This window comes from Rhinolophus ferrumequinum, chromosome 21 (assembly GCF_004115265.2).
Source record: "Rhinolophus ferrumequinum isolate MPI-CBG mRhiFer1 chromosome 21, mRhiFer1_v1.p, whole genome shotgun sequence".
NCBI lineage: Eukaryota > Metazoa > Chordata > Mammalia > Chiroptera > Rhinolophidae > Rhinolophus > Rhinolophus ferrumequinum.
This window is the reverse complement of record NC_046304.1, coordinates 6973822-6992091: the sequence shown is the minus strand read 5'-3', so window position 1 is coordinate 6992091 and position 18270 is coordinate 6973822. Positions and strand designations below refer to the sequence as shown.

Sequence of the window (18270 nt, the reverse complement as noted above, 5' to 3'; positions counted from 1 at the left end):
AATGATGACGATAGTAGATGGAAATTGAGTGTTTCTGGCAGAGTTTTGTTTCTTTTTATTAAATAGGGATTTTATTAAATAAGGCTATTTGTTCTTGTTTAACAAGATAAAATATCGGTAACCCTAGGTCAATTAATATCACTTAAAACAATGTACTATCTGCTCTGAAATGTGGCAGCAACTTGTTACCCGATCTGTACGTGCTAGCAGTTTACTCTGGGTCGCAGACCACATCGCCCTCATTTCACTGAAATGACACTGAGCTTTGCGTTGAACCTAATGATTCAAAGCAGTCCTCAGGACTGGCATGTGCATTCGCACAGTAGTTACAAAAGAACTGGAAAAGATGAATGCAGTGCCGTCAGCTCCGCCAATGTGTGAGCACACCTATTCCCTTCAATGCCTCATTCCATTTGCAGTGATTACACCGGTTTACCTGGTTTCCACCCTACAATTACTCTCCCTCCCCTAAAGATCTTATCATTTCCCCCTCCCCCCAAAAAACTAAATTCCGAAAAGCCCCCATAGTCTTCACTGTGCCGGTCCTGTGGCCCTTCCTCAGTCGTCACCTGCTCCCCACCCCCATTCCCATTCTGTCCTTGGTCATTATCTTCTTTGGGGAAAGATAGGATTGGGATTATTTCAAATTAAAGGAAACTCTATGGCTGCCAAGTACCAACACTGGTAAATAAAATATAGCTTGGGTCCTGATATCAAAATTTCCTCTATTCTTTCCACTTGGAATACAAGTGCTTAGATTTTAATGTGGCATCCATAAACCCAGAAGAAGATGCCAGAGTGGCGGGTCACCACCCTCCACTCCCCAGGTCATAAATCCATAGAGGTAAAAGTTTTACCTTGAAAACATGACAGTGAGTGAAATAAGCCAGACACAAAGGGACAGATATTATATGATGTACCTAGAGTAGTCAAATTCATAGAGACAGGAAGTAGAATGATGGTTATCACGGGTGGGGGAAGGTGAGAATGCGGGGTTAGTGTTTAATGGGGACAGAGGTTCAGTGTGAAATCATGAAAAAGTTCTGGAGATGGATGGTGGGGATATTTGCACAACATTGTGAATGTACTAACGACACTGAACTGTACACTTGAAATGAGTAAATGGTCATTTTTATGTTATATGTCTTACCATAATAAAAAAGATTTCTTTTTAAAGTAGTCTACCTCTGGATGGGAGTCTAGGTCAGGTAGGACTGGAGATACATTGACCCCAGAGAAAACAGAGTCCGGACATGATGTGCCAGCTGTCAGAGCCCTCAAAGGTGGTGTGCTCAGGATCATTGACTGGTTATAGTTATAACAATTAGCATAGGTATTAAGAGATGACGATGATGATAGTGGCAACTACCCTTTTTTTGAGTATAAACTATCAGTCAAACATAGATCTGCTTTAATTTTCACCCTGCAAGGTAAGTTTTATATATGAACGTAAAAATCAAAACTGAAAGAGGCTAAATGATATGCAAGTTAACCAGTTAATAAATGTCAAAACTGGGACTTGAACTTAAGTGACTGATTTCAAAGGCTTTGCTATTGTCATTCCAGATGAGAATGGAAAGAGAGGGACAGATGAAAGAAACTTTAACTGGACTAGACCACTGGCTGTGTGAGGAGAGGGGAGAGGGCGAAACCTCAACTGGGTGTAGCTGGGAGTTACACCAGTGGCTAAAATTGGGAGGGTAGAATGAGGAGCTGATTTGAAGGGTCGGCAAGTTCATTCACTCTGGGAAAATTGAGTCACAGGTACCAGCAGCACAACCAAGAGAAAAAGTCGAGCCAGTTTTCATCAGTTAGAAATATACCAACCTAGTTCAGCTTAACTGTGTTGTCAGGAATAGGAAATCGTTTTCATAGTGTGGAGGGTTGAAACTAGAACAGTGAATGAAATAGAGAGCAAAATGGAAAGAGGGGGAGGGAAGGAAGGAGGAGAGGAGGGAAGGATAAACTTAGAAGTGATAACACCAGTCTATGTTTTTTGTTTTTGTTTTTGTATTTGGTTTCTAACAAACTGGGAGGAGATAGATGACAGATAGATAGATAGATAGATAGATAGATAGATAGATAGATAGATAGATAGATAGATAGATTGATAGATAGATAATATGAAAGTGAATTCATATTAAAAACTGGGGGAATATTTGATGGATATTAAGAAAACACGGTTCATATTTTTTAGATGTGATAATGGTATTGTATTGCATTGTGTTTTTTTTTTTAAGTAAGTATCTTCTTTTGGAGATAGATACCAAAATATTTTACAGCTTAAATTATATGATTTGCTGCAACATAATTTGGGAAATGTAGGGGAAGATGTGGTTTGGAGTATAAATGAAACAAGATTGGGCATGAGTTAATAATTATTGAAGCTGGTTGATGGATACATGGGGTTCATTATACTTTCTATTTATTTTTGTGTGTGTTTGAAATTTTCCATTAAATGGTTTAAAAAGATACCAATGATTAAAACACCAATGAATGTAGGAAAAGTGTATACAAAACTTTGTCCCAAGCCAGCCCACACTGCGCAATATTCTGAAATTTAAGGTAAACTGAACTCCATTTAAGTATTCACTTTATTCTAGAATATGAGCTGTACTATTTAATAATGTACTTTAAATTATTCAGTGCCAGAACAGATTCTAAAAATAAATGTAGAATTCATTAATTTTAAGTAATTCAAAATTAAAACTATAATGAGTTACCATTTTGCACTTTTTCAAACCAGCAAATCAAAAAGAAAATAATAAAACAATGCTAGCAAAACTGGGGAGGCAGGAGAGAATAGACTATTTTATTGCTTATGGTAATGTAAGTTGTTGCAGTTCTTTTAGAATAAGTTTTAGCTGAGAGTAAAGTAATATATATTTGCTATTGAAATATAATAGTGCATAGAAAAAATGTTGTAAAAGACAATGGACTTACAGATGGCATTGTAGATTATATTTCTAGACTTGAAATGCATATGAACGTGTTTTGTTTTAAAATAATCATTTTAAAATAATTATGTTAACATAATTTTCTGGCATGCTTTTTTGTTTAATATATCACGAACATTTTTCATAATTATTAATATTCAATTTAAAAAAATTTTTTCACAGCAGTATATCATTTCACCACCTAGTTAACATTCCTCTATTGGACATGTTGCTTCCAAATTTTTGCTTCCAATTGAAAATATAATGTGTACATACGTATATTTATTCATTTCTCTGATTATCTCCCTGGGCTAAGTACATAGGAATGGAATTCCTGAACCAAAACATACTAATATTTTTAGAAGTTCTTGATACATACAGCCAAATTTCTGTCCTGAACATTTGTGTCAATCTATTCCCCAAAGCAGTATGTGAAAGCAGCACTTCCCAAACATGTCTGACTGCAAACTGAATCACCTGGGCTCTTGGTAAAATGCAGTTTCTGATTCAGTAGGTATGGGGAGGGGCTAAGACTCTGTTTCTGGCACATTCCCAGATGCTGTGGTGCTGCAGGTCCAGGAATCACACTTGGAATAGCAAGGTATTAAAGTATTAAAGAGCTTTTTTAAAAAAAAAAAAAACATTTTTATTCACTCATGTTTGCTGCTATTGCAGTAAAACAAAGGGTCATTATAAATTTATTTGTCAATTTGATGAATACAAAAATATGTACATATTATTCCATTTGCATATCTTGGAATACTAATGATGATACACACACATTATTGGCCATTGAAAAATTGTCTTTATCTTTTGTTTGTCAAGGGTTGGAGGATGCCTATAACCTGTTTTTATATTGGGTGTCAATCTTTTTCTTTTGGATTGTTAAGCACACTTGATACATTGAGCATACTAATACTTTATTATTTGTCCTGCAATTATTTTTTTCTGAGATTGCTATTTGCATTCTCTTTTTAGTGGCTTATAGGGTTTTTCAATTTTTGTTGTCAATATTTTTATTATTGGTTTCTATCCTTTCATGCTCAAAAGATTTTTCCCTACAGAATATCAGAAGACTATTTCCCCATATAGATTCTTCTAGTTGTTTTATGGAATTATTGACATTTAAGTATTTATATATTTCCTATTTTAACTATAAAAGTAATGTGCTTATGTAGGCTATTTAGGAAATACAGATGAAGAAAACCATTATTAACATTTTAGCATATCTTTACCCAGATATTTTCATCTGCAAGCATAGGTTTAAATATATATATGAAAAAACATTTATTATTACATATGAACAAATATTTATAGCATCAGTTTTAATAGATCCAAAGCATTCCATCATTTTTATACACTACTATTTATTGAGTTTCCATATTTTTAGATGCCAGATGGTTAAAATTTATGAACATTATCCAAAAAATGCAGGGATTAAATAATTGCATGTGTGTCCACATAATAATAATAACAAACCCTTGCACTGCACCAACCATTTGCCAGGCACTATTCCAAGTGCTTTACAAATTTTAAGCTATTTTAATCCTCACAAAAATGTATAAAGGAGGTATAATTATCTCCAATTTGCAGAGGAGAAACCGAGGCACAGAGTGGTCACTGAGCTAGTAAGAGGCAGGCCCAGCATTTGAACTGGTAGTCTTATCTCCGTACATACTATCTCTCAATACATGACTATAACCTAGCCAGTTGTTAAATTTAGGACATAAATGTTAATGTAGAACTGTGGTTTTCAAACACTGGTCCAAAGACCAGCAGCATACGCATCACTTGGAAACTTGTCACAAATGCCCATTCTCAGTCCCAATCCTGACCCTCTAAATCAGAAATTCTAAGCTGGGGCCCAGCCGGCTATGCTGAATCCCACGGTCAGTGGTTCTGGTGCCTGCTGTGGTGTGAGAACCACCCACAGAGAGGGCGTGTGGGGAGGGCAGTCCCCTGGGTGGCAGAACATCCGAGGGGCAGCATGCTTCAGGATGGCTCGTTGCCGGCTGATGTCTAAACCTCGACAGGTATCATTTTCTCATCTGTAAAATGAAGACAAGTACCAGGATGGGGGTTGGACGGCAGTAGACTAGGTACCTTCTGTGGTTCATTTGAGCGCTACATTTCTAGGATATTTCTACAATTCTGGAACAACCTGAAACATGGTATATGACAAATTTTTAAAAAATTATTAAATTTGTACAAAACAGATTTATATTGGGTGCAAGGGAGGAAATAAAAAAGTATTAAAAAGAGAAGTGAACATTGTGAAATTCCATTTGTGATATTTTAAAGTTAACATAATAATAAATACACTTTAAAAGATCGTCATTAAACAGCCCACTAACAACGCCGTGGTTTCTTTAGGTTTCTGAATTAAGACAACAGCTTCGAATACGGGGCTTGCCGGTGTCAGGCACCAAGACAGCCCTCATGGACAGGCTTCGGCCCTTCCAGGACAGTTCCGGGAACACTGTGCCCAATTTCGGTGAGATAACGACTGTCACTTTTCCCGTTACGCCCACCAACGCGCTGCCCAATTACCAGTCCTCCCCTTCCACCAGTGCCTTATCCAATGGCTTCTACCACTTCGGTAGCACCAGCTCCAGCCCCCCAATTTCACCCGCCTCATCCGAACTGTCCATGGCCGGATCCCTGCCTGACACTTTCAACGACACATCCCCGTCCTTTGGCCTGCACCCGTCCCCGGTTCACGTCTGCCCCGAAGAGAGCCTCATGAGCAGTCTGAATGGGGGCTCCATTCCTTCCGAGCTGGACGGGCTAGACTCCGAGAAGGACAAGATGCTGGTGGAGAAGCAGAAGGTGATCAATGAGCTCACCTGGAAACTCCAGCAAGAACAAAGGCACGTGGAAGAGCTGCGGATGCAGCTGCAGAAGCAGAAAAGGAACAACTGTGCCGAGAAGAAGCCACTGCCTTTCTTGGGTGCCTCCATCAAGAAGGAAGATGCCATCTCCAGCTGTCCTTATGCATCCCAACAAATAGCTGTGAAAAGACAAAGCAACAACTCCGATGGCCAACCACAGGCTTGTGAAGCTGCTCAACTGCTGCCCCTTGGGAGCACTCACTGCGTGGAGACCTCAGGTCAGACCAACGTACTTTCTTCCACATTTCTCAGTCCTCAGTGCTCCCCTCAACATTCACCACTTGGGGCTGTGAAAAGCCCTCAGCATATCAGTTTGCCCCCATCACCAAACAACCATTACTTCCTACCTTCATCTTCAGGCGCTCAAGGAGAAGGGCACAGGGTCTCCTCACCTGTCAGCAGCCAGGTGTGTACTGCACAGGTAAGAACTCCTTGCCCCATGCCCAGTGCTCCCCTTTTCCTGGAAGTGGGATATGGATTTGCAACTGCTGCAGAGCTCACGGAACTTTCTGGGAAGGCTCTACCAAAAGTCCAACCGCAGTTCCCAGACACCAAGATCCTCAAGCCTTGACAGTTGACCAACTTGCTTCTCTGAGACATGGCATGGCACACTTATTCTGTAAAAAGCTACGTAATAAATACCGGGGATGCCAAAAAAATGTATACCAGTGGACACTTTGGTCAACGTTGCACAAGCAGTAGTTCGCCATAATCAGAAGTGTCTGGATGCTGATGGTAACCAGTTTGAGCACCTCTTGTAATTGCAGAAGTCAAACGTGACTTGTAGTCATCTTTTGTTATCGGTATATATTGAGTATTACAATTTTAATACAGTTTTCCTTTCTTAAAATGTGTATACATTTTTTTGGCATCTCTGTATTTTTGGCTTTGTGGTCATTGTGGTCTCTGTCACAACTACTCAACTCTATCACAAAAACAGCCACAGACAACTTATAAATAAATGCACGTGGCTGTGTTCCAATAAAACTTTATTTACAAAAACAGGCAGTGGGCCGGATTTGGCTCAAAGGGCCGTAGATTGCCAACCCCTGTTTTCAAGATTCCTTGGCATCAAGCCTTACCATAGGCCAAACCAATTTATCAAGAAAGCCAAACGGGAAGTTAACAAACCTTACTGGTCTCTCCATATGATAGTCTGCAGAGTGCAAATATTTACTGAGCACCTATTGTGTGCCAGGCTCTTTACTAGTCTCTGGGGACTAGTGCTGAACTAGCCAAATAAAAATCCCTATTCTCATGGAAAAACAGAAATAAATTTTAAAAAAATAAGTAAAATACGTAATGGATTAGAAGATGATACGTCTTATGGAGAGAAAGCAGAGAAGCGGGGTGAGGAGTTATGAAGTTTGCAGACTTAAATTAAGTAAAACGGCCAGAAACATTTGAGCAAAGTTTTGAAAGAGATAAAGGATAAAGCCTCGTGAATATTTGGAGTAAAGGCATTTCCGGCAAAGGAAGGACAGAAAGTGCAAGGGCTCTGAAATGGGAGCATGCATAGAATGTTCAAGTATCAGATAGAAATGCAGTGTGGCTGGAACAGAAGGAGAGTAGAATTGTGGGAGATGGCTCAGAAGAGTAAGTAGTTCAAAGACTAGACCAAGGTGATCATCAAAGTCTTTACTTTGTGTGTGTAGCCAAAGAATTATTAGGAACATCTATTTAAGTCTATCTGGAAAAGAAAATTATGTTATCCAAAGGTCTTGAGAGCGATATTGTTAGAAAGGGAATAAATAGGAAGAAAACTCACATTAATTGCATTCCTGCCATCTGCCGAGTATTAAGAGGCATGAATATGAGTAAACTTGCTAATTGTCACAACACCTTTTGAGCTCCAATTCAATACTCTTTATTTGCCACTGAGGAAAACGAGGCTCATGGAGGCTAAGCCAGTTGCCCAGGATCACACGAACCCCTGATTATGTGATTCTAAAATACATGTCCTTTTCACACTGAATGTTCTCTGTCCTGGGAGTATGAGGTGTGGCCGTAGATAACGAGAATACTTTTCACAAACCTACCCAAACAACACACGCAAATGAATGATGCTCACCCCTGACTGGGCACTTTGAGAGGAGTTGGGGCTTAAATGCATTCGCATCATCATTGACAACATTTATTGAATGTATAAAGGTGCCTAAGTGTCCTAGGCAACAAAGGTAATAAAAACAACTCTTGAAACATAGCTCTGGACCATAAGACCTTCAATTCTAATGATACCAATACTCCCAAGAAGAACTAATGTTTGTACAGTGATCTCAGGTTTACAAAGCACTCTTTGAAGACATAAATGATGACACGATAAAAAGATAAAGAGCAATATAGGATAAGAGTACTGATCTGTGCTTATGACATTAAACGTTGCACAAAGCATTGTCATGGGGGTGGGGGAGACAGACTGATCACGAAGGGCTAGAAAAGTCTGGGAAGATTTGGGGAAGGAGTTGGACTTCAGAAGAAGTGCAGAGTTAAAAAAGGAGAGTCAGGAAAAGGGCATTCGTGCGAAAGAAGATAGGGAGGTAGAATGTACGGGGCATACAGAGAGAAGCTCATAGAGAGGTTAGTAGAACTTAAGCTTGCGGAAGGAAATAGTACTTGACTGTGGAGTCTTGAACACTTATCCTGGGGAAAAGTAGAGACCCTATGCTATGGATATTTGAGAGCCACTGAAAGGTTTGGGGCAGTAGGTGACACATACAAAGCCAGATTTGAGACTTTGGCGATGAAATTTAGCGAGGTGTGAAAGACACCAGGACCAGTAGTCTTAGCAAAGGCTGCTTTCAAGTATGCCACTGGTGATCATTTAATTTGTTGCTTCTTCCTTTCTGTAGAACTCAGGGGCTCACGATGGCCATCCTCCAAGCTTCTCTCCCCAGACTTCCAGCCTCCACCCCTCTTTCTCCGGAGCCCAGGGAGACAGCAGTCATGGTGCTGGGGGAAACTCTTGCCCCAAAAGCCCAGGTGTACAGCAAAAGGTAGGCACCTGGAAATAGGCTTAAACCTGGGATGGACTTTGCCTTTTCTTTCTTCTGTGGCCCTGTCCTCCAAATGATGAGGTTCAAAAGCAGAAATAAAGGACATTTTAGATGGAAAAAAATGCCCTTGAAAAGGCCTGAAATGAATGTATAGATGTAAGTTAGGAGATACTCCAAGGAGTCATTTCCTGGAGTCACCCCAGAAGTCACAATGACTAAAATTTCCCTGCTGTGTCTGTGAAACAACATGGCGAACAAACCAGTTTCAGTGAAGTTAAAGATTGGAATAGCGAAGCATGGAAAAACAGTGCTGGAGAAAGACGGGGAGGTACATGGATCTGTGGAAAGGATGGGAGGGATCCAGAAAGTTGGGGTCACAGTGCAATATCTCTGCAGAAAAAGGAAGAGATGATACATATCAGCAGGTAGAAGAATCGGGGATGTGAAGGACCCAGGATCTGGGGAGTTCCAAGGAGCGGTGAAGAGCTAAGAAGAAGGAACACACCCAAGATGGCCATGACACAAAAGTGCTACACACCACACGTCAGGGCAGGGCATCCTTTGGGGACAGAGACCCTGAAATGTCCCAGGCACTCCGCAGAACACACTCACAATACACAAGGCTGGTTCTTGAAGAGATCCCCCAACAGTGCCTCCAATTCTCCTCAGTACACCCAGTTAGGAATGAAGCAGCCTGGGGAATAAATTACTCTGGAAATTCCTGGATTAATGGACTTCTTTGTATTGGACTGGACTCTTTTACTTGATTTCCTTTCATCATCTTGATTTCTTCTAACAAAAGAGGATGCACCTTAGAGGGGTAATGAATCTGTGAGGTTCCCATCCTAAGATGCCTCCAGCAATAAGTGCGTAGTGTTATGTACGATTGTTAACATATTGGATTTGTTTTCTAAGCTCCAGCTCTTTTCTTTTTTCCCTCAAATCAATTTTTCCAAAATGCAGCCTGTGGTTTCTAAAACAGAAGCAGTACCATTTCTGACCCAGGAACTGATTGTCTTTTTTGCATTTTACTCCCACAGATGGCTGGTTTACACTCTTCTGATAAAGCAGGGCCAAAGTTTTCAATTCCATCCCCCACTTTTTCTAAGTCAACTTCAGCAGTTTCCGAGATAACACAGCCTCCATCCTACGAAGATGCGGTAAAGCAGGTAATGGCCTAATTTGTTCTTTATTGAAGAATAGGCTGGCTAAACTTGCCTTTGTTTTACTTCATGTGTGTAGATTCTGGTACTGAATACGTCTGGTGCCTGCCCACCAGAATGGGCGTCGTGTCCAGATGCTAACTGTAGAAAGGTGTCGCCTGTATACAGAAGCCATGTGAGGCCAAGACAGAGAAGAGCTTGGTCTGGGCACCCAGTACCTGGACTCAATGCCAGCTTGCCCACCAGCCCGTTGCCACTGCCACTAAGGCTGGGCAAGTGCTCAACTTCTCTTATATGAAATAGGGCTGGTATCTACTTTGTAAGGATTCTAGATAATGTAGCACTTGCCACATTGTCCAGGCACAAGATAGGTCCTCAACTATATGAATACAGTTGTCAGGGTGACGCTTTCTAAGGTTCTTCCTAGCTTCAAAATTCAGTGTTCCTGGCAAAATATTGATGGCTGTTGAGCTGAATAATAATGGAGGTTCATTGTATCCTCTACTTTCGTTTAGGTTTGGAAATTTTAAAAATACAGAGTTAAAAAAGCAAAGCAATCAATGATCTTATGCACCAAATGGCTGCAGTTTGAGTAAGGTATCAGCTAGTCCTTCATACGTGCACAGAAGATCTACACCAGTTACTGCATACGGGTGTCCCACTGAGCCAAACCCGCCTGCATGCAGTTAGGTTTCGCTCGGCTTAGAGAGTATTTTAAATATTAGGAGATTTTATGCAAGTAAGTAAGCTCTCTTGTTTCTGAAAAAAATTAGGAGATCTGGCATCTCTGAAGCCACATTGCTGCCAGTCGCCTGAAACAAAATAGCCACCGCCTCCTTGGAACACAGAGTGTGTTCTACACTCTGCCCCACTCTCTTGTTCTGGGTTTGGCTCCTTTCCATTACCTCCCAGACCCTCCAGGCATCTCATGCCTCCTGGACTGGCAAGTGGCTGGTTCTTTGAGCAGTGCTCCCATCGTATTGATTATTGATGCTGTGTTTATCGGGACTGGGCTCTCAGAGGAGTGAGATGGCTAGGTTCCACTTCTCCTCATTTCCTGCCGGTGGTGTCTGTAAACATCAATTGATCTTTCACCATCTCAAAAGCAAAGAAAAAGGCCAACCAAAGTGGACTTCCAGAAATAAGACTCTATTTAACTCAGATGAGCCAGAGGGGAGGGGTGTTTTCCCTACAAGGGTGGACCGTTTCCACAAACTATGGCCATGAGGAACTGGAGAAACATGGGTCACATCCACAGCACCCAATCAGGAGGCAGATCCACTTCACTTCAAAGTGAGAAAAAGGGCCAAACCCTTTAGCCAGGTACACCCGTGTTCACAGCAGTTTTATTCACAATAGCCAAAAGGGGGAAGCAACCCAAGTGTCCGTGAGCAGATGAGTGGATAAACAACATGTGGTATATACGTACAATGGAATATTAGTTAGCCTTCACAAGGAAGGACATTCTGACACATGCTACAACATGGACGGACATTGAAGACATTATGCTAAGTGAAATAAGCCAGTTGCCAAACGAAAGACACTATAGGAATCCACTTATATGAGGTTTCTAGAGCAGTCAAATTCATAAGGAGAGAAAGTAGAATGGTGGCTGCCAGGAGCTGGGAGGAGAAAGGTATGGTGAGTTGTTGCTTAATGCGTAGAGAGTTTCACTTTTGCAAGATGAAAAGAGTTCTGGAGATGGATGGCGATGATGGTTGCATAACAGTGTGAATGTACTTAATGCCACAGAACTGTACCCACTAAAACAGACGGTAAACTTTATGTTGTGTATGTTTTACCACAATCGAAAAATTAACTAACGAACCTAATTCAAAAATCCGTGGTGCTACTTCTAATAATTTTCTACCCCAGAGGTAGCCACCTTCTAACTTCTCTGTCCTCCTTTGGTTAATTTGCAATAGCAAATGACTCGGAGTCAACAGATGGACGAACTCCTGGATGTCCTCATTGAAAGTGGAGGTAAGACGGCCTTGTGTCTTGCCCATCGGGATACTCTGCACCTGTCCTCAAGGGAGTACACCCTTAGGACTAAGGTCAGATGCTCACTGTAAATTGGACCCAAGAGTCTATGGGTAGAGTGGTCACTTCATCTGAACACCCTGTCCTCATTTGGAGCAGATAAAGGAAGGCTTTCATGGATGATCCCTCACTGCCTTTGTCTCTTTGTCCTGGGAACATTTTCACCAATCATTTTAATAGTTTTCCTGTTTCAACTCAGTCCTGTTTCCCTAACCATTTTCTCTTGCCGTACTATTTCTCTGTAATGTTCTAATCCCAATGTCCCTATCTTCTTAATTATAAGAAGAAGAAAGCAGATAAAGCAAGTTTTGTGCTACCTATTCAAAATGAAATTCAATTAGTAATCTCCCACTGGATGGCCCATTCATGCTTGAATGTCATTCAAGCTAGCAAGAAAAGATGAAGCTAGCATATTCTTTTTGCCTCCTTTTAAGTCATTCATTTATTTATTTTTTAAAATGACATAGTATCTACCTCAAATTCGAAACTACACAAATGAATCAGATCACATAAGGAGAACATGTAGATAGAAAAAGTTCCTCATGTGTGAGCCCTTAAATAACAACATTTAAAGATTCAGAGAAGGGGTGTCCAGGCGGTGGGCTCCATGCTGCGCCGGGCCAAGGCCCCACCTTTGTGGAGTCTGCAGTCTGGTAAGGGAGATGGACAACAAATGAGTGAACAGGCAATTCCTCCATTGTAACAAGAGGAAAGAAGAAAAAGACAGGGACAAAATCTTATAAGTTTTATGATGAAAGATGAGAAGGTTCATCTCAGACAGCCTTGTATTTTTAAGAAAGTATGTGGCAGGTCAGCAAAGAGTGAGTGTGCAGCAGAGGAGCACGGGAGATTTGAGGGAAGAAGAGAAGTTATGAATCAATCATGAATAAAATGAGTTTTCTGGAGAAACACGGTGGGATTGCTAGGCAGTGTTTAGTGCCAAATGTAGGCCTAACATCATGAATTTAAAGTGAAACCAGTCAGCTTCATTGGATAATTTTTCTCTTACAACGTCCAGCTGATCCAGGGCAGGCTCAGAGAAAACAGATGATAAGATTCACACATTCACACCGGTGTGGAGTTTTGCCAAGGGAGAATGGTGGAAGGAGAAAAGAGCAAAGAGGATATTGATAAGAGAGTAATGATGATGGTGGACCAGAGAATATAGGCTGGACAAGAAAAGAAATGAAAACCAGAAGGGGCTGATGGATGGTGACAAAATAGTCAGTAGATTAGACTCCAAGTGGCTGAGCAATCTTTGTCGTCAGGAAAGCTGGAGGAATGGGAGGGGATGGACTGAGGGTGGAAGATTTTGGTTGAAATTGAGGTTTCAGAGGGATGCAGTATTTGGGGATGACGAGGTCCAGGGTGTGTCCAACAGAGTGAGAATGGAGGCATCGCAGGAGTTGAGGGTGATGGGGGTATCAAGGAACTGAGAGGCCAGCTGGACGGTCACTTCTGAGGATGTTGAAATCACATACAATGACAAGAGTTGAAATAGGTACAAGGCAATGAACTGAGCAAGAGTTTTCAATGGATGAGGAGGAGTGACCAGGAAGCTGTTGGGGGATAGCAGGGAGAGCAGTATGATCCTCAAGAACACTGAGGAGTTATAAGAAGGTGAGGGAGTAATAATCAGAAAGTAGGCGCAGGATGGCACCCAGAAAGTCTCATCTTCTGGCTCTGAAATAAATGAGTCCCCCCTGAGGGTATAACAGAGGATGCAGTGTCCTCAGGGGACAGCCAGGTGTCAGTGAAGGAGCAGGTAAAGGAACATGCTCTGAGAGTTTGATAATCACACACTGGAACTTCCAGAAAGAAAGGGTTTGGGAAGAGACCAGAGGGAAGAAGAATTGGGGATACATATATAGAGCAGTCCAGGGATGAGACAGGGTGATCAGCAATGACCAGAGAAGCATAGCCATCTCCTCTATTTCAGTGTGACTCATTCATTTCAAAGTTTCATTTTGTGTGGCATGCTCTATTTGAAGGGATGTAACAATGCCCATTGTGTTTTACCAACAGAAATGCCAGCTGACGCCAGGGAGGATCATTCATGTCTTCAAAAAGTCCCAAAGATGCCTGGGTCTTCCCGAAGCCCTCCTGCTGCCCTCCCCAAGCCCTCAGCCTCCTTTGAACAAGCATCTTCAGGAGGCCAGCTCTCCTTCAATCACTATGGCACAGACAGCGATGAGCACCTCGAAGTCTTATTAAATTCCCAGAGCCCCTTAGGAAAGGTGAGCGATGTTGCCCTTCTAAAAATTGGGAATGAGGAGCCTTCTTTTGATGGGATAATGGATGGATTCTCCGGGAAGGCTGCCGAAGACCTCTTCAATGCACATGAGATCTTGCCAGGTCCCCTCTCCCCGATGCACACTCAGTTTTCACCTTCTTCTGTGGACAGCAATGGGCTTCAGTTAAGCTTCACTGAATCTCCCTGGGAAACCATGGAGTGGCTGGACCTCACTCCACCAAGTTCCACACCGAGCTTCAGCTCCCTTACCACCAGTGGCCCCAGCATCTTCAACATCGATTTCCTAGATGTCACGGATCTCAATTTGAATTCCCCCATGGACCTTCACTTACAGCAGTGGTAGAATGCAAAAGTGCTACGGAAGATCAATAGGAGTCCCATGGGGGAAGGCACACAACCATAAATGCGTGTATTATCCAAAAGAAGGCGGAGGAGGAAGAGGAGGAGATAAAAAAGAAGCAATGGAGACAATCATCAAGAACAAACAGGAGTCTTTTTTTATACATATAAAAGGTAACATTTACCAACATTCAATGACTGTTATTGACTTCAGCAGTGCATTTAAAAATGTGCTTTCTCAGCGCAAGAATGCAAAAACAAAAACAAAACAACAAAAAAACTTATTTCACTGCCTTTTCAAACACCAGTGTTTTCTCCTAGCCCCTATGGTTTTTAGGCATTGTTGGGGTATAATCTCACCTGTAAGCTTTTCTCATGAATTTTTTGGCATACTGTGGGAAGAAAAGGTAAACTCTTTGGGGAGTACAGGGAAACCAGTCTATCAAAGGTTATGGAAGGCATACCTGTGATAGAGGCAAGTCTTATGTCTCCATTACCTGTCTTTCAAAATACAAGTCAGGCCCAGTTTCAGTTAGGGAGTTCTTGAGGCAGAATAGAGGGACAGTAGCAAGCTACTCCCAGGGAAGCAAAATCAACTCAGCGTTCCTCGGCCACAAAGATGCCCCGTCGGTGTGGTTTCTACTCCTGTACCCATGACTCTGTGGTCACTGATACAAACTGACGTGCATTTGGTCCAGAGAACCCCACCCAGAACTTCCCTCTTTCTCAACCATTAGTCAAATCACTCCCTCTGTCTCTGTGGTGACAAGCATTGAGAAACAGGTGAGAACTTCCGGACATGGAAGGCTCTCTAACACAATCCCCTTTAGTTCCAAAGACTAGTGATGACCACCTAAGCAGATCAGAAGGGTCTCTCTAGCCTCGGGAAGTTGTACCAGGGATAATTCTGACAGAACTATATGTTTCACATATAGGGATAAATACCATAGGTCACTGTGACAGAACTATTTGTGGAGATCCAACTTCTTTAGGGTATGTGTTGTGGGGGTCCACCTCAGTTTATCTTTCTCCCACTCTTCTTTCAAGATACCAATCCTTTCTTGCTCCTGTTTTGAAGATCTTTCTTTTTCTGCCCTAACATTGGGAGAAGACTTCTCAGATCTAACAAGCTGACATACTCCTAATAAAGCCATATTTTAAAAAACTAAAAATCCGGGTTCACCTGGAGAACTCGTTCTTCACATGCATAATTTGCTACAAAACAAGTTGAAAGAATGTCTTTAGGAAGAAACTGGTGACTTGGCCCATCAGTCCCAAAGCTCATTCTTCTCCTTATTTGATTTACAGCAATCGTTGATTTCAGTTGGTCTGGGGAAATTGGAAATCATTATATGGTAAAGATAGATATGAAACATATTTACAAGGAGAGAGTATTTTAGTTGTGGGTTTCTGAAAAAAATACAATTACTTTGAAAATGATGGAAGGAAAAAAGACAGTGGTCTCATGTGCATTCCTCATTACCTCTAATGCTTTTGCTGAGAGTTGAAAAACTCAAATGTCAGGACAGTCTCTCTAAGGCTCACTGTGGCTCCAACTCACTGTTTTTATAGTGTTGCATGCTGTAGAAAGTAGCTATTGCTGGGGGTTTTTGTTTTTGTTTTTTATTTAAATCACTAAGACACTGTTTTCTTCTTTTGTAAAAAATGTTGTTCACTGTGCACTTATGGAGAAAATAACCAAAAATGTTGTGATTTTAGAAGTTCTCTTTTTGATAAACCAAAGATTTAGAAGTCATTCCATTGTTAACTTGTAAACTTGTGTGAACAAAGTGTTTTTGGTGACTGCTACTCTGAAAGCTGCCAGATCTTATTTGGGGTGGGGGGTATATATATATTTATGCATATGTGTACAGATATATACACATGTATAGGTATGCGTGTATATATATATGTGTATATATATATACTCATATACACATGCATGAGTATATTTACATACACGTGTGTGTATCTTGAAAAGCAGTGTTACAGAGTTCTATACCAAAAACCTTTAAGCCTCAATCTGCTGTGAAATGATACTTGGCCTTTCTCACTATGAGTTTCTGATTAATCAACCAGACTACACATTGCCTCTCTGTGTATGACTAATGGCCCCAGCCCGATGACTCACAGACACTTGCTTCCCATGAACAAGCTCATCTTGACAATGAATATGGATGTGAAAAGACAGAACAGCTTCACCATTAGTAGCTGGAAATGGTAATACAGTCTCTCATGGAAGAGCATAAAGGATCATAAAACTCGTTTAACATTCCTTGATCTGCATTGTGCTTTAAAAGATCCACATGGTAAATTTTTCATTTTGCTTTTATGTCAGTCATCAGACCAAAAATCTACAGGCAAAATTACCAGACTTTTCTTTGAAAATGAAGCTATTGGAAAGAAACCCTTTTAACACATTCCTCACATTTGTTTATTCCTTAGTTGTTGAAGTTCTATTTGGATCTTGACAAAGCTTGCTGGTCAGTACATTTTTTTATGTGTCATGTTATGTGATTTGTGTGTTATTCCGGCCCATGCACACACCTTGTTTCCTTTGGAAAACAAAATCATAGTGTGCCTACTCTGAGACTCTGATCTCAGAGTGTTAATTATTTTTTCCTTTGGGTATTTTGATAATGTCTGAAGGACTAGACATGGTTAGGAGGCCTCTGTACTTTGTAAGTTCCTGCATTTTTATTGGGATCTTGTTAGAATATTACCTGGTACTGATGTACGAGCTTCACAGTTGACCAAACATGGATCCCATTTACGACTGCAAACCAACACGCTTAACACAGATCAGGCCCCTAGATTATTGGTCTTAACCTCCTCCCACAGTCTCCATATAGCATATTCATTCTGTCTCTTCATAGCTCAGATGTGAGATTTGTGGGATAAAACTGGGGATAATTGGGAGAAAACTGATGAAGTTGGCTTCTCTCCGTGGATCAGATAATCCATGTTAATTCATCTGTCTCCTATTGGGGATTTTTATTTTAATTTCTTTTAAACTCTTAGTTATATCCTTTATTCTGGCAACAAATTGGGCCTAAAAGATGTACAGAGACTTATAAAGATGGCCGCATTCATGTTTCTTAATGCTCTTAGAGCCTGAAAATAACCACCTGTGGTTTACTTAATGCTCCTGGAACCCCCATGGTGAAGCAGACCTGCAGCCATTTGCAGCCATTTTGACTGCAGTCCCTGCTGCTGCAGTACCCTGGGTTCATACTTACCCAACTGAGTCAGAAAATTCATTTGTGCAAATGCTTTCATTAAGCCAGTGCTCATTAGTAGCAGTGCTGCTTCTAACAATGTTATTGATATGACACACATTCTATTATAAGGGAGAGAGAGAGGGAGGGGAAAGAAAAAAGAAGGAAAGAAGGAAGGAAGGAAGGAAGGAAGGAAGGAAGGAAGGAAGGAAGGAAGGAAGGAAGGAAACGAAGGAAGGGAGGGAGGAAGGAAGGAACAAAGGAAGGAAGGGAGGGAAGAAGATAGGTCCCAATTTCCTGATCTATGAACCTCTCAGTTCAGCTAAGATATTGAATGATGGAAAGTGAATCACAAATTTTTTAGATGAGAAGCCATGCTTAACAATGCAATTACTGCACCCGTAAATGAAGAAACCAAGAGTCTCCACCTGAA

General features: G+C 41.1%; 1 protein-coding gene across 3 annotated transcripts in view; it reads left to right on the top strand.

Annotated features, from left to right (window-relative positions):
- Positions 1 to 17982, top strand: part of MYOCD (myocardin) — a 90173-nt gene extending 72191 nt beyond the window's left edge. For 2 of the 3 annotated variants that reach the window (XM_033088953.1, XM_033088955.1), the window contains 5 exons: positions 5310 to 6248; positions 8677 to 8820; positions 9861 to 9989; positions 11909 to 11966; positions 14052 to 17982. In XM_033088953.1, coding sequence (XP_032944844.1) covers positions 5310 to 6248; positions 8677 to 8820; positions 9861 to 9989; positions 11909 to 11966; positions 14052 to 14623 — 1842 coding nt within the window. In that variant the 3' untranslated portion in view covers positions 14624 to 17982. The remainder of the gene's footprint in view (positions 1 to 5309; positions 6249 to 8676; positions 8821 to 9860; positions 9990 to 11908; positions 11967 to 14051) is intronic. The other variant, XM_033088954.1, reaches the window with a different exon arrangement.
- The last annotated feature ends 288 nt before the right edge of the window (positions 17983 to 18270 follow it).